The sequence below is a fragment of the Heterodontus francisci genome, chromosome 25, assembly GCF_036365525.1.
Source record: "Heterodontus francisci isolate sHetFra1 chromosome 25, sHetFra1.hap1, whole genome shotgun sequence".
In the NCBI taxonomy this organism is placed as follows: domain Eukaryota; kingdom Metazoa; phylum Chordata; class Chondrichthyes; order Heterodontiformes; family Heterodontidae; genus Heterodontus; species Heterodontus francisci.
The window spans coordinates 36,617,457-36,631,657 of record NC_090395.1 but is presented as its reverse complement, the minus strand read 5'-3'; the positions used below and the strand labels follow the sequence as shown (position 1 = coordinate 36,631,657).

The window sequence follows — 14,201 nt, the reverse complement described above, 5'->3', positions numbered from 1 at the left end:
TCTGCTACCCTTATCCTTTTAGATGGTAGAGGTTGTGGGTTTGGAAGGTGCTGTCGAAAGAGCCTTGGTGTGTTGCTGCAGTGCATCTTATCGATGGTACACACTGCTGCCACAGTGGTGATGGAGGGAGTGTATGAATGTTTAAGATGGTGGATGGGGTACCAATCAAGCAGTTGCTTTGTTCTGGGTGGTGTCAAGCATCTTGACATGAAGATTAGTCCAGGCTTCTGGATCACTCGTCCAGTAACATTATCATTATTCTACCAGCCCCTGAAGAGATAAGAGAGGAGATAAAGAGAGATAAGCAGCCATTGGAGACTTAAAGGGTAGAATTAAGAAATAGAGAAGGACGTAAGACTGTAGTATTGTTTGTGTATAGGCCCCCTGGTTGCAGCTGTAAAGTGGTAGATTACAGAGTGGTAAATCCAGAGATTAGACCAGCATGTAGCAGAAAATAATCAAAAAGGCTAATGGAATGCTTGCCTTTAAATCTAAAGGTCTAGAATACAAGGGGGTAGAAGTCATGCTTCAGCTGTACAAAGCCCTGGTTAGACCACACCTGGAGTACTGTGAGCAGATCTGGGCACCACACCTTACGAAGGGGATATTGGCTTTGGAGGGAGTGCAGCTTAGGTTTACCAGAATGATACTTGGGCTCCAAGGGTTAAATTATGAGGAGACACCACACAAACTAGGGTTGTATTCCCTGTAATTTAGAAAGTTAAGGGATGATTTGATCTAAGTTTTAAAGATAATAAGGGGAACAGATTGGGCAGATAGAGAGAAATATTTCCACTGGTTGGGGAGTCTAGGACTGGGGGACGTGGTTTAACAATTAGAGCCAAACCTTTCAGGAGTGAAATTAGAAATTACTTTTACACACAAAGGGTGGGAGAATTTTGGATCTCTTTTGCAAATTGCAATTGATGCTAGATGAATTGTAAATTTTAAATCTGAAATCAATAGGTTTTTGTTATCCAGAGATACTGAAGGATATGATGCAAAGGCAAGTATATGGAGTTAGGTCACAAATCAGTCATGATCTCATTGAATGAACAGGCTCGAAGCTGTAATTAGCTAACTCAACACAGTCCAGGATTCACACCTGGGACATTCCTCTTCTGAATAGTTCCGTTTCAGATTGGGAAATGTAATTACCAATAACAGCCATCGGAAAAACTGAATATTTAATAATAGATGCTTTAAACTTTCTAAAAGACTGCAGTCAAGTCCACTATATGTGATCACATGCCAGGGATCAGTCCAAGAGGACAGAATTAAACACCAACGTTCTATGAATTTAAAATGTGTCAATATCCATCAGCAAAGCAGCACTTTGGGGTATGTTAATGCCCCAAGTCCTCCACTGACACACAGCTCCTGTTTTCCCTCAGCAGCATGTGTGCAACAAAAAGGGGGCAGAGTCAAGACAATCAGTTAAAAACACAAATTAGTTACATCTTAAATTATGATTCAGTCTGTGCAGAAATTATACTGTAATATGGCCAGAGACACTCAATGTTTAAAAGTTTCTTGGTGTGTTCGACAAAGCAGTTTTTTTGTTCGGTGGCCTGAAAGCAGGGGTTCAGTCACCCCAGTACCAAAAGCATCACAGTACAAAACTGAAAGAAATCTCTACGATTCTGCTTTTACAAAGCTGATACTTGTTAATCCATTTTGAAATGATTAAAGCCTCATTAACATCAGCTATCAACTACTGGATACAAAATGACACAATTATCTCAAAAGCTTGGTGCTAGCAGCTAGACAGTTAAGGAAGGGATTGTTCTCGGCTGTAGTTGTAAATGGTGGACATACAGAAAGCCACACTCACACACCAATATATTTCACAGGTACAGCAAGTGATTTACTGCAGCTAGAATTTGTTATTTGTGCTTTGATTGAGTAAACTTGAATTTATACATTTTTCATGCTGGCAGGATGTCAAAAACACTTCGCAACCAATTTGTTATTTTCGAAGTGTCGTCACCGTTATGATGTTGGGAAATCTGGCATTTCACTCTCTTCAGGCCATTTATAAATATTGTTATAATCAGGTAGCAAATTGTGCTACGCTTGGTGACTCTACAAATTTCCAGGATTTACCAAGGAATATTCAGTCTTCCTAAATCATGTCCTATTTACATGGAAGGATTTTGTTTAGAATCTTAGTATGATGCAGCACATGAGGCTGTCTGACCATCGTGCCTGTGCCAGTTCTTTGAATGAGAAAATGCAATGTCTGTTGCCTCTGGACACCAGGAAACCACACTCTTCATGGGGCTATTTTCCAGCATGCTGAGCTGTGTCACATTGAAAACTGCATCACAGTTCCACTTGTCACAGTAATTCAGAAGCTTGGACTAAATCCAGCAAAATGTGAGTTCAAATCCCACCATGGCAGTTTGAGAATTGAAATTCAGTTTAAAACATCTGGAATTCAATAGCCAATATAAATAAAAGTGACCATGAAGTGGTCAGATTGTCATAAAAATCCAAATGGATCCCCAGTGACCTTTAGGGAAGGAAACATGTCGCCTTCCCCAGTCTGGCCTGTCTGCTTGAGACTCCAGTCCCACAACTATGTGGTTAACTCTTTATTGACCTCTGATGTGGCCCAACAAGCCTCCAAGTTGTGTAAAACTTCTACCCACAGCAGTTTAACAGCACTTGCACTCAGTTGTGGGTGATTCCAGTCATTTTTTCAACGGATCAGACCAGGACCTCGATGAAATCTCCTTTTTATACATTATACCTTTTATTTAAACATTGCTCAGCCTATAAGATGCAATTTTATTTGAACTATTAAAAGGAAGAACTATAACATATATATATATATAAATATATAGAAAAGCCTTTTACTACCTCAGGATTCCCAAATGGCTTCACAGCCAATTAAGTACTTCTGCAGTACAATGAAGAACTATGTTGGAAACATGGCTGCAAGGTCCAACAAACAGCAATGTGATTATGACCAGATAATCTGTTTTAGTGATGTAAATTGAGGGATAAATATTGGCCAGGATATAACCCCCCTGCTCTTCTTCAAAATACTACCATGAGATTATTTATATCCACCTGAGAGGGCAGACAAGGCCTCAGTTTAACATCTCATTTAAAAGTACTCCCTCAGTACTGCTCTGGAGTTTCAGCCTAGGCTTCCAGGGATTTGAAACCAGAATCTTCTGTCTTAGAGGTGGCAGTACCAGCACCGAGCTAAGGTTGACATACAAGAATTTTAATTTTTATACCAGCCCAGCCAAATTTATAAATTTACTCTCATCTGTGCAGTACAGAAAATTATGGACTAAACAGATATTTTCCTATCAAACCAATGCTGTCATCCAGAAACAGAAGACTTCAACCACATTTTGTTCTATGCGACATTTTTTTCTTTCTCATTTTTCTACCAGTCCCCTGCCGCCTTTGGGTAAAATCTCTTTGGATCTATGACTGGATTGACAAGAAAACTGGCCTTTCTTTTCCTGCATGCCAAACTCAAGTAAAGATTTTAGATTTTGGTTTCCAAGCCATGCATCAAGAATCTGCATGTCAGTGAAAGAGGGACTAAAGTAATACCTGTGGTTTTCATCAAGTGAAGCATAATGTTTTGTGCAATGATCATTTCATTGTCTTCAGGGCTCTTCATTCAGGATTGTGGTACTTGCACAGCAAATCACACTGAACAACATGCAAACACGGTAGAATCTTTAAGAAGGCAACAGACTCAAAATGATTGCCTAATTTTCTCCCCTCATTTCCTGAAGGCACTGACTTACCCGGGCCAGGGGTCCGGCTCCACAGGCACTGACTTACCTCAGCCGGGGTCCGGCTCTACAGGCACTGACTGACCCCAGCCAGGGGTCCGGCTCCACAGGCACTGACTGACCCCAGCCAGGGGTCCGGCTCTACAGGCACTGACTGACCCGGGCCGGGGGTCCGGCTCCACAGGCACTGACTGACCCCAGCCAGGAGTCCGGCTCTACAGGCACTGACTGACCCCAGCCAGGGGTCCGGCTCCACAGGCACTGACTGACCCCAGCCAGGGGTCTGGCTCTACACGCACTGACTGACCCGGGCCGGGGGTCCAGCTCCACAGGCACTGACTGACCCCAGCCAGGGGTCCGGCTCTACAGGCACTGACTGACCCAGGCTGGGGGTCGGGCTCCACAGGCACTGACTGACCCCAGCCAGGAGTCTGGCTCTACAGGCACTGACTGACCCCAGCCAGGGGTCCGGCTCCACAGGCACTGACTGACCCCAGCCAGGGGCCGGGCTCCACAGGTACTGACTGACCCGGGCCGGTGGTCCGGCTCCACAGGCACTGACTGACCCCAGCCGAGGGGCCGGGCTCCACGGGTACTGACTGACGCCAGCCGGGGGCCGGGCTCCACAGGCACTGACTGAACCCAGCCAGGGGTCCGGCTCCACAGGCACTGACTGACCCCAGCCGGGGGCCGGGCTCCACAGGCACTGACTGACCCCAGCCGGGGGCCGGGCTCCACAGGTACTGACATGCCAGAACAATCCCTGTGAATTTCTATAATTTGTCTGTGTATTGTGATTTGCTTTGTAAGTACCACAATTTTGCATGAAAAGTTCCTGAAGACAATGAAATGGCTTTTTTCAAAACAAATATAACTGAACAAATATTACCTTTTGAAGTACTGTTCCATAGGCACTGACTGGCTGACCCACACTGGAGTACTGTTCCATAGGCACAGACTGGCTGACCCACACTGGAGTACTGTTCCATAGGCACTGACTGGCTGACCCACACTGGAGTACTGTTCCACAGGCACTGACTGGCTGACCCACACTGGAGTACTGTTCCACAGGCACTGACTGGCTGACCCACACTGGAGTACTGTTCCATAGGCACTGACTGACTGACCCACACTGGAGTACTGTTCCATAGGCACTGACTAGCTGACCCACACTGGAGTACTGTTCCACAGGCACTGACTGGCTGACCCACACTGGAGTACTGTTCCACAGGCACTGACTGGCTGACCCACACTGGAGTACTGTTCCATAGGCACTGACTGGCTGACCCACACTGGAGTACTGTTCCACAGGCACAGACTGCTGACCCACATTGGAGTACTGTTCCATAGGCACTGACTAGCTGACCCACACTGGAGTACTGTTCCATAGGCACAGACTGCTGACCCACACTGGAGTACTGTTCCATAGGCACTGACTGGCTGACCCACACTGGAGTACTGTTCCACAGGCACAGACTGCTGACCCACACTGGAGTACTGTTCCATAGGCACTGAATAGCTGACCCATACTGGAGTACTGTTCCATAGGCACTGACTAGCTGACCCACGCTGGAGTACTGGTCCATAGGCACTGACTGGCTGACCCACACTGGAGTACTGTTCCACAGGCACTGACTGGCTGACCCACACTGGAGTACTGTTCCATAGGCACTGACTAGCTGACCCTCACTGGAGTACTGTTCCATAGGCACTGACTGGCTGACCCACACTGGAGTACTGTTCCACAGGCACAGACTGCTGACCCACACTGGAGTACTGTTCCATAGGCACTGACTAGCTGGCCCACACTGGAGTACTGGTCCATAGGCACTGACTGGCTGACCCACACTGGAGTACTGTTCCATAGGCACTGACTAGCTGACCCACACTGGAGTACTGGTCCATAGGCACTGACTGGCTGTCCCACACTGGAGTACTGTTCCATAGGCACTGACTAGCTGACCCACACTGGAATACTGTTCCACAGGCACAGACTGCTGACCCACACTGGAGTACTGTTCCATAGGCACTGACTAGCTGACCCATACTGGAGTACTGTTCCATAGGCACAGATTGCTGACCCACACTGGAGTACTGTTCCACAGGCACAGACTGCTGACCCACACTGGAGTACTGATCCACAGGCACAGACTGCTGACCCACATTGGAGTACTGTTACATAGGCACTGACTAGCTGACCCACACTGGAGTACTGTTCCATAGGCACTGACAAGCTGACCCACACTGGAGTACTGTTCCACAAGCACTGACTGGCTGACCCACACTGGAGTACTGTTCCATAGGCACTGACTGGCTGACCCACACTGGAGTACTGTCCATAGGCACTGACTGGCTGACCCACACTGGAGTACTGGTCCATAGGCACTGACTGACTGACCCACACTGGAGTACTGTTCCATAGGCACTGACTGGCTGACCCACACTGGAGTACTGTCCATAGGCATTGACTGGCTGACCCACACTGGAGTACTGTTCCACAGGCACAGACTGCTGACCCACACTGGAGTACTGTTCCACAGGCACAGACTGCTGACCCACATTGGAGTACTGTTACATAGGCACTGACTAGCTGACCCACACTGGAGTACTGTTCCATAGGCACTGACAAGCTGACCCACACTGGAGTACTGTTCCATAGGCACTGACTGGCTGACCCACACTGGAGTACTGTTCCATAGGCACTGACTGGCTGACCCACACTGGAGCACTGGTCCATAGGCACTGACTGACTGACCCACACTGGAGTACTGGTCCATAGGCACTGACTGGCTGACCCACATTGGAGTACTGTTCCATAGGCACTGACTGGCTGACCCACACTGGAGTGTTGTTCCATAGGCACTGACTGGCTGGCCCACACTGGAGTACTGTTCCATAGGCACTGACTGGCTGACCCACGCTGGAGTACTGTTCCATAGGCACTGTCTGGCTGACCCACACTGGAGTACTGGTCCATAGGCACTGACTAGCTGACCCACACTGGAGTACTGGTCCATAGGCACTGACTGGCTGTCCCACACTGGAGTACTGTTCCATAGGCACTGACTGGCTGTCCCACACTGCAGTACTGTTCCATAGGCACTGACTAGCTGACCCACACTGGAGTACTGTTCCATAGGCACTGACTAGCTGACCCACACTGGAGTACTGTTCCATAGGCACTGACTAGCTGACCCACAATGGAGTACTGTTCCATAGGCACTGACTAGCTGACCCACACTGGAGTACTGTTCCATAGGCACTGACTAGCTGACCCACACTGGAGTACTGTTCCATAGGCACTGACTAGCTGACCCACACTGGAGTACTGTTCCATAGGCACTGACTAGCTGACCCACACTGGAGTACTGTTCCATAGGCACTGACTAGCTGACCCACATTGGAATGCTGTTTCAACTGCACTAACTGCTCCACGGTAATTTATGCATTGGACATTCTTCATATACAAGTCTAAACACAGTCCCAAGTCGATACAACTATGACTGGGAGGATGCTGAGAGTATATGTGGGGAAATTAGAGAGAGAAATCACTGATTTCCACTTGTTTTTACACCAGTTTTATTTCCCAACACATGCTAATGAGATCTTCAGGAAATTTGGCACAAATTGAAAAGTAAATTTGATCAGCTTGGAAACTGGTGTAAATTTCAGATCAAGTAAATTCCATTCCAAAGTTTCACATTCTCCAATCACTACCTTTGTCACTCTAAACACTAAGTACATTCAAATTGATACAGATTAATTCTCAAATTACAAAACAAAACCATGCTAATCTTACATTCTCGCTCATTAATCGAAAACATCTAGAATATACTGAAATTTGGTAAAGTGTACATCTCCCATTTCATGGTTACTTCCTGTTGCACTTTCCCCTATTGCACCCCTTGTGTTTTAAAATGGCGAATCCTTTGACTCAGTTTGAGCAATGCCACATGAGACCTGCTAGTTTTCCAACAAACTCTCAGAGTTCTAAAAGATCTAGACAAATTTTATGGAGTCTCTTAGCTGTTCAGCTTAACATTTCAGTCTCAATATTGTGTCCACTCATTGGTATTTTGTTTCTATTTTAATTACCTTCTAATTTTTTTTTAAAGATAACCACAGGGAAACCACAATCACTGACAGCTTTGAGTACCTTGAGAAACACGGTGTTGACAGAAAGTTAGTGGCAGTCAGCATTTATTGCATATTAATGTGCCTTCATTGCAAGCGGTTCAGCATAATCCATGAATTTTTACTGAGATCAGTAATAACTGTGCTTTCAGCAATAATCTGATGTGAGAGAGGGAAAATTAGAAATGATGCATGTGGTTAAGGGATGATGCTGTACTCCCCCGAAACTTTCACCGAATTGTTATAAGCAGCAACTGGAATTATGCCAACTCGACTTCAAGTCTTCCTACAAATATTTAAAATTGAAATCACTCAATACTTTGTTTTAAATTTCAATATTGTCTTGAGATTTCAGTTAGCTTAATTAAAAGGCGAGAGGTTAAGAAGAAACCCACTGTGTACAACATGCCTTCTTAGGGTCTGAGCAGAATTCTTGTGGAAGCAGGTGTGTCACTCACATAGTTATGAGAAATATTCACACTAATTTGGTATTTGGAATATTTAATACTAATTTCACCACTAATTTGGTGGGAATTTTTTAACATAACGTTTTAAATTATAACTGGAAGCAGTGCAACACTTTGACTACTGGACCAGGATGACCATTTTGTCTGTAGACATTTGAAAATGTTGCAGTTGCACATTTCTGTGCATGTGACACAGCACCCAGGCACTGTTGTGATAAACTGAGAGATATGCCGTGTTCCCCTTTGGCTTCGTACACCATTTCAACCAAACCTCCAGAACTGTAAATTAGTTGTTCACTTTAAAGAAAGAAACTTGCAGGGCTTTGGGGATTGAGGAGGAGTGGCACTGACTGGGTAACTCCAGGGACAGCTGGCATGGGCTTGATGGACCGAATGACCTCCTGTGCTGTAATTGATTCCATAGTCTTATGTTCTACACATTGACTTTAACAAGCTCAGACCATAGCTGTCTGCCCACTTTTCCTGACTGTTTCTCTCACACCTTCAATTTTACTCCATTCACTTTGCAATGGTCTTTGCCCCTCTGTCTTTCATGTACTTTTTTGCTGAGCCGTTTTCATGCTCTTTAAGTCCTGTGAGATGCATTTTTCTACATCTTTAGAAAGCACCTGTTTGCAGATTATTAAACCTGTCGCAGTATCTTTGTGATACCAATTAGCACATCTTGACTCTTGACGTTCATGTGGCGTTGTCTGCAACCTCCCCAATCATTTTGTTCAGGCTTATGAAGGGGTTTGCTTATCTTTCAGCATCAAGTTCTGACAAAGGATCTATATGCAAAAGGTTAAACCATTTTGTTTCTTGCTGTAGCTGCTGACAGACCAGCTGGATACTTCCAGAATTTCTGTTTTAATTTCAGCTTTTCAACCTGCAGTTTTCTCCTCTGCTACACTCCCAGGAATGAACATTATAGCAAGGAAGCTGGGGCAAGGCAGAATTTGGAATTTTGCATGGATTTCAATCAAATCCTCAATTGTTTAAAATAATTGTGGGTACATTAAACTAACATTTAATACACATAATTTCAGTATTGCTGAAAACAGGCACTTTGTTGAAGCTTTTCATCTTGCATTCATCAGGACATCTCGCAAGAATACCAATGAAAGGGAAAGCAACAAATTTACACTGTATGAAAAAAGAGTGCTGATTGGTTGGAAAGTGGACTATGATTGGTAGAGGCGTTGCCATGGAGAATGCAACAGTTTATGGTGACTGACAGTTAACTGCCATGCTTTGTCCACTTGCCAACCAATCAGCACACTCTTCTCATATTTGAACAAGCTTTTGGTCATTTGTCCTATTATCTCCTTATGTGAAACCACTTCAAATTTTGTTTGATAATGCTCTTGTGAAGCACTTTGAGATGTTTTACTATTTTAAAGGCATTATATAAAAGCAAGTTTTTATTGTGTTCCTGGCTGGAAAATGCTTCCCAGTGTGCACCAGAATTTCTAATACAATAACAGCTGCAAAACTCCTTGCCAGCAAAGTCAGAGATTATCCAATATATAGGCAAGGTGTACTAATGGCAGTCCACAGTGAAACTAGTTTCTGTTAGCTCCATTGATACCTCCTCTCTTGCTGCCTCTCTGACCTGCGGACCTTGAACTGGTTCAATAGCAGTCAATATGGTGGTACTGTTACAGCTGTCAAGCTACTCCCACTGCTGGTATTGTGCATTGTAAAAAGAGTAGATATACACTCTTTACATTCAACAATGTCATAAAATATTGCTTTAAAGAGATTTGTAAGTACTACAGAAACAGTGATACAGATAAATAAATCATTCACAGGAATCTTTTCAAGCCGCACTAAAATCAATTGGCATTTCTGGATAAAGCCATGGGGGAAGAAAACAATCAGGCTGGGTTCTCACTCCTGAATATTACTGACTGGCCCCCTACCTGAAAATGCATGTGCATGAACTTCAAGTGAGGACAAGATTGAGCTTGACTGAATTCATAAGGAGAATGAAAAGTCTACTGAGTCTCACTTTCAAGAATCACACATGAAGCATAGTCATTTGGAACACAAGGACAGGACTCAGCCAGTCAGCCTCTAGAGCCTGTTCTGCCATTCAATCACATCATGGCTGATGGGCACCTTAACTCCATTTACACCTTTACTCCCTTGATCCCCTTGCCTAATAAAAATCTGGCAATTTCAGCCATGACAATTTGACCCAGCATCCACAATAATAAAAACAGAAAGTGCTGGTAATACTCAGCAGGTCAGACAGCATCTGTGGAGACAGAAGCAGAATTAACATTTCAGGTCTGTGACCTTTCACCGGAACAACATCCACATCTTATTGAGGGACAGTTCCAGATTTTCACTCCCTTTTTTGTGAAGATGTGCTTCCTGATGTCACTCCTAAATTGGTTCGCTAACCTTCGAAACTCAAAATTGTTGTGGGATTGATCAGTAGGCCCATGGTGCAAAACCTCACCATAAAGTCATGATTTCCAGGAATGCTGGGGAATAAAATTAGGGGGGAGGGATGCACAGGAGAACATGGGCCTTTCTCCAGAGGGATGTGGGTGGGTGACAATTCTTTTGATTATTTGTGATTAATGAACATTGAGTTTAGAAAGTGACAACTTAGTTCCAAGTGTGTGCACATAAATATAGCTAGAGCTTGAGAATCTCCCTCCAAAGACCAAAAGGATGGTTGGTATGTGAAATAGAAATAGAATACTGGACCTTGTAATTATATGATCAAAGGTTGCAAAGAGCTATGGGGCCTGAGAGTATGAAAGAAAGTCACTAAACAACTCAGCTCCATAGTGTTGGGCTAAGTAACACCTCAAACGAATATCCCCAAATAATCTCGTTGCTTCACTTTATATTTAAACAAAAAACATTAGGCTAAACCGTGTCTACTGTGGCTTAGTGGTAGCACTGAGTCAGAAAATGGTGGGTTCAAACCCCACTCCAGAGATTCACGCACATAATCTAGGCCTATACTTCAGTGCAGTACCGAGGAAATGCTGCACTGTCTGACATACTGTCTTTCGGATGAGAAGGCCCTGTCTGCCCTCTCACATGGACATAAAAAAATCCCACTGCATTTTTCAAAGTAGAGTTCTCCCAGAATGAACATTTTTCTCGACCAATACCACCAAAAACAGCTGAGCTGGTCTTTTGTCCCAACACTTTGTGGGGCCTTGTTGTGCACCTTTTGGATGTTGTGTTTGCCTTTATTACAATAGCCACTGTGCTTTATAAGCACTTCATTAGCTGTGAAGTGCTTTGGGAAATCCAGAGGTTGTGAAAGGCGCTATATTAATGCAAATTCTTTCTTTACCCTAGCTCCTTTTAAACATTTTAACCTTGAAAACAGATACTGATGAACTCTCTCTCAATATCACTTTTGGGTCTTTGCATCATAATTCTGGCCAAAGTAGTAACACTGGAAAGACATATTTGTATAGTACCTGATCACAGCTCTCAGAAACATCTCAAAACGTCTCACACACAAGTGAAGTTCTGTGACTGTTGTCTAGGTAGGCAAACTGCACCTCACCTCTGTTATATTGCAGCTTTTACTGAAATGCACTGCAACTAGAAGACCTGGCTGAACAGAGAATCTGAAAACAGTATCAGCTATTTTATAAAGATCCCCTTATGCAGCTGGCTGAGCACTAATTTTCTGATTGCAATTTCCACTGGCGATTATTCAGAATCAAACTAATGTTGAAATGTCACTTTATTCTCAGATGACAGAAAACATGAAAATCCTGCTCCTTCGACAAAGCTTCAGAAGTCATTAACAACTTTTCATTCTCCCCCAGACTGTTCTATCTTTCTGTTCACGCACATGTATTCCTCTGAGCCAATAGGGCTGTCGATTGCACCAGCAGCAACAGGACTTCCTCTGCACTGCCCTCATCTATTTTTAAACTGTAAAGTGTCTTGGCACAGGCTGTTGAGAAAGCCTATCGGCTCTGATAATATCTATCTTTCAAATGTTATTCAGCATGTAGTTTAAACCTGTACACAAACTGTCAAGATCCACTTTTGCCTGATAAAATGATCCAGTGCCCATTAAAATGGATATAATGCATATACAAAGGATGTCAAAACTTCAGCTGTATCTGTTATGTCATGCTGTCACTTTCCAACTACCCTCTTGATCTACATGTTGCATTTAAACTTTAGACGATCCAGTTAAATTGCGCTTACAAAACATTTTAAATGAACTGTATGTGATCAGGCAAATCCGAGCATGAATCACACATGATTGTGAGATGTTAGTTTTAAAGAACCTGTGAGTCACGATTGCTTCTGCGCTTCACAAGAATTCTAACCACTTCTGTCTCGGTGCTGCTGTGTATTTCCTGTGTGTGCGCGTTTCTGACACATGAAAAGTCTGATAGCACTGGCAAATTTAATTTTCAAGACGTCTCATATTAAATCATTCGAGTCTGAGTCTAAACTTGAAATCATTTGATGTTTTTTTTTTGAAGTTGCAAGTGGAAAGTTGACTGTATCGGAGCCAAGGCTGCAATAACACAGGGGTACAACTGGTCCAAGACACCAAACATAAAGATTTCTAATCCATTTCAATAGCAATAAGACACTGAACAAAAGGACACGTTTCCCAAACCCTCACACCCTCTGCCCTTTTGAGGCATTGTAGATGATTTGAACGACTTCCTGCCACTGAAACACAATTAGAAACGGGATCTTGAGTGCAAGCTTATAAATTTGAAACACAAAAATGCATAAACAGAAGCCTGTCACTGAGTTCAGTTCTTGATTATTTTTAAAACGTGCCACATCCCACAGTACCAACTCCCTGCCATCACAGGGCACTCTAAAGTCTAGTGTGTTACCCTCTCCCTCACTCCCTCCGGCAGCTGCAGCAGTCGCTTTACCTTCAGCTGTGATTTGGACACTTTGCCACTTTTCTCCACGTCCAGCGCAGTGAACGCGTACCAGATGGACTTGAGTAGCTCACTCCGCAGCTCCATCACTGCATCGACTGCCGGAGCCCGGGGCCGAGCCCAGCCTCTCAGCTCCTCCCCACGTCAGCGTCCCCGCCGCCGGGAGCGAGCCCGCGCTCCCGGCTACCCTCGGGGGCGCGCTCCAGACACCCAAGGGTGAAGGGATCGGCCATGAGTGCAGCACCATTCTGCAGCCCCACTCTCGCTCTCCAGCTTCATTACAAACCTTCCAGCTCACCCACACAATTACCCGCCCTTCTAATTACTGTATATATATAGATGTATATGTTCACACTGATGACTGAGGCTGCTGGTATATTTATATATGTTCACACTGATGACTGAGGTTTACTGGTATATTTATATATGTTCACACTGATGACTGAGGTTTACTGGTATATTTATATATGCTCACACTGATGACTGAGGTTTGCTGGTATATTTATATATGTTCACACTGGTTACTGAGGTTTGCTGGTATATTTATGTTGTTACGACTGACCACTCCGGTCAAAGCCCCCAATCAAAATATATGATTCTGATTGTGGTGGGAGAAACGCACTGTTAATTCAATCCCGCCCCTCCACAGATCGCCTGAGATATCATTTTAAACTTTCCAAATTAAAGAAAGACGCAGCCAAATTGTACCATCTATTGACCCCCTGAATGAGGCTAACCAAACCAGGTGTCTTTAAATCAACAAATTAACTATTTAATTAGAAAAACTAAATTCTTAAACACTACTAAGATATAAACAACTTCTAAAATTGAAAAATTAGAGTCCTTGCAACTTTACGCTCCTACCTTCTTGCTTTCCTTTCACTCTCCCACTTTCTATCCTTCTCAGGTTTATGGGGGTGGCG

The 14,201-nt window shown here is 44.1% G+C and overlaps 1 protein-coding gene across 2 annotated transcripts in view; it reads right to left on the bottom strand.

Moving 5' to 3' along the window:
• The window catches only part of LOC137383824 (differentially expressed in FDCP 6 homolog), a 183,991-nt gene extending 170,571 nt beyond the window's left edge, over positions 1-13,420 (bottom strand). For both annotated transcript variants that reach the window (XM_068057094.1, XM_068057095.1), the window contains exon 1: positions 13,270-13,420. In XM_068057094.1, the coding sequence (XP_067913195.1) occupies positions 13,270-13,365 (96 nt within the window). In that variant the 5' untranslated portion in view covers positions 13,366-13,420. The remainder of the gene's footprint in view (positions 1-13,269) is intronic.
• Between the last annotated feature and the right edge of the window lie 781 nt (positions 13,421-14,201).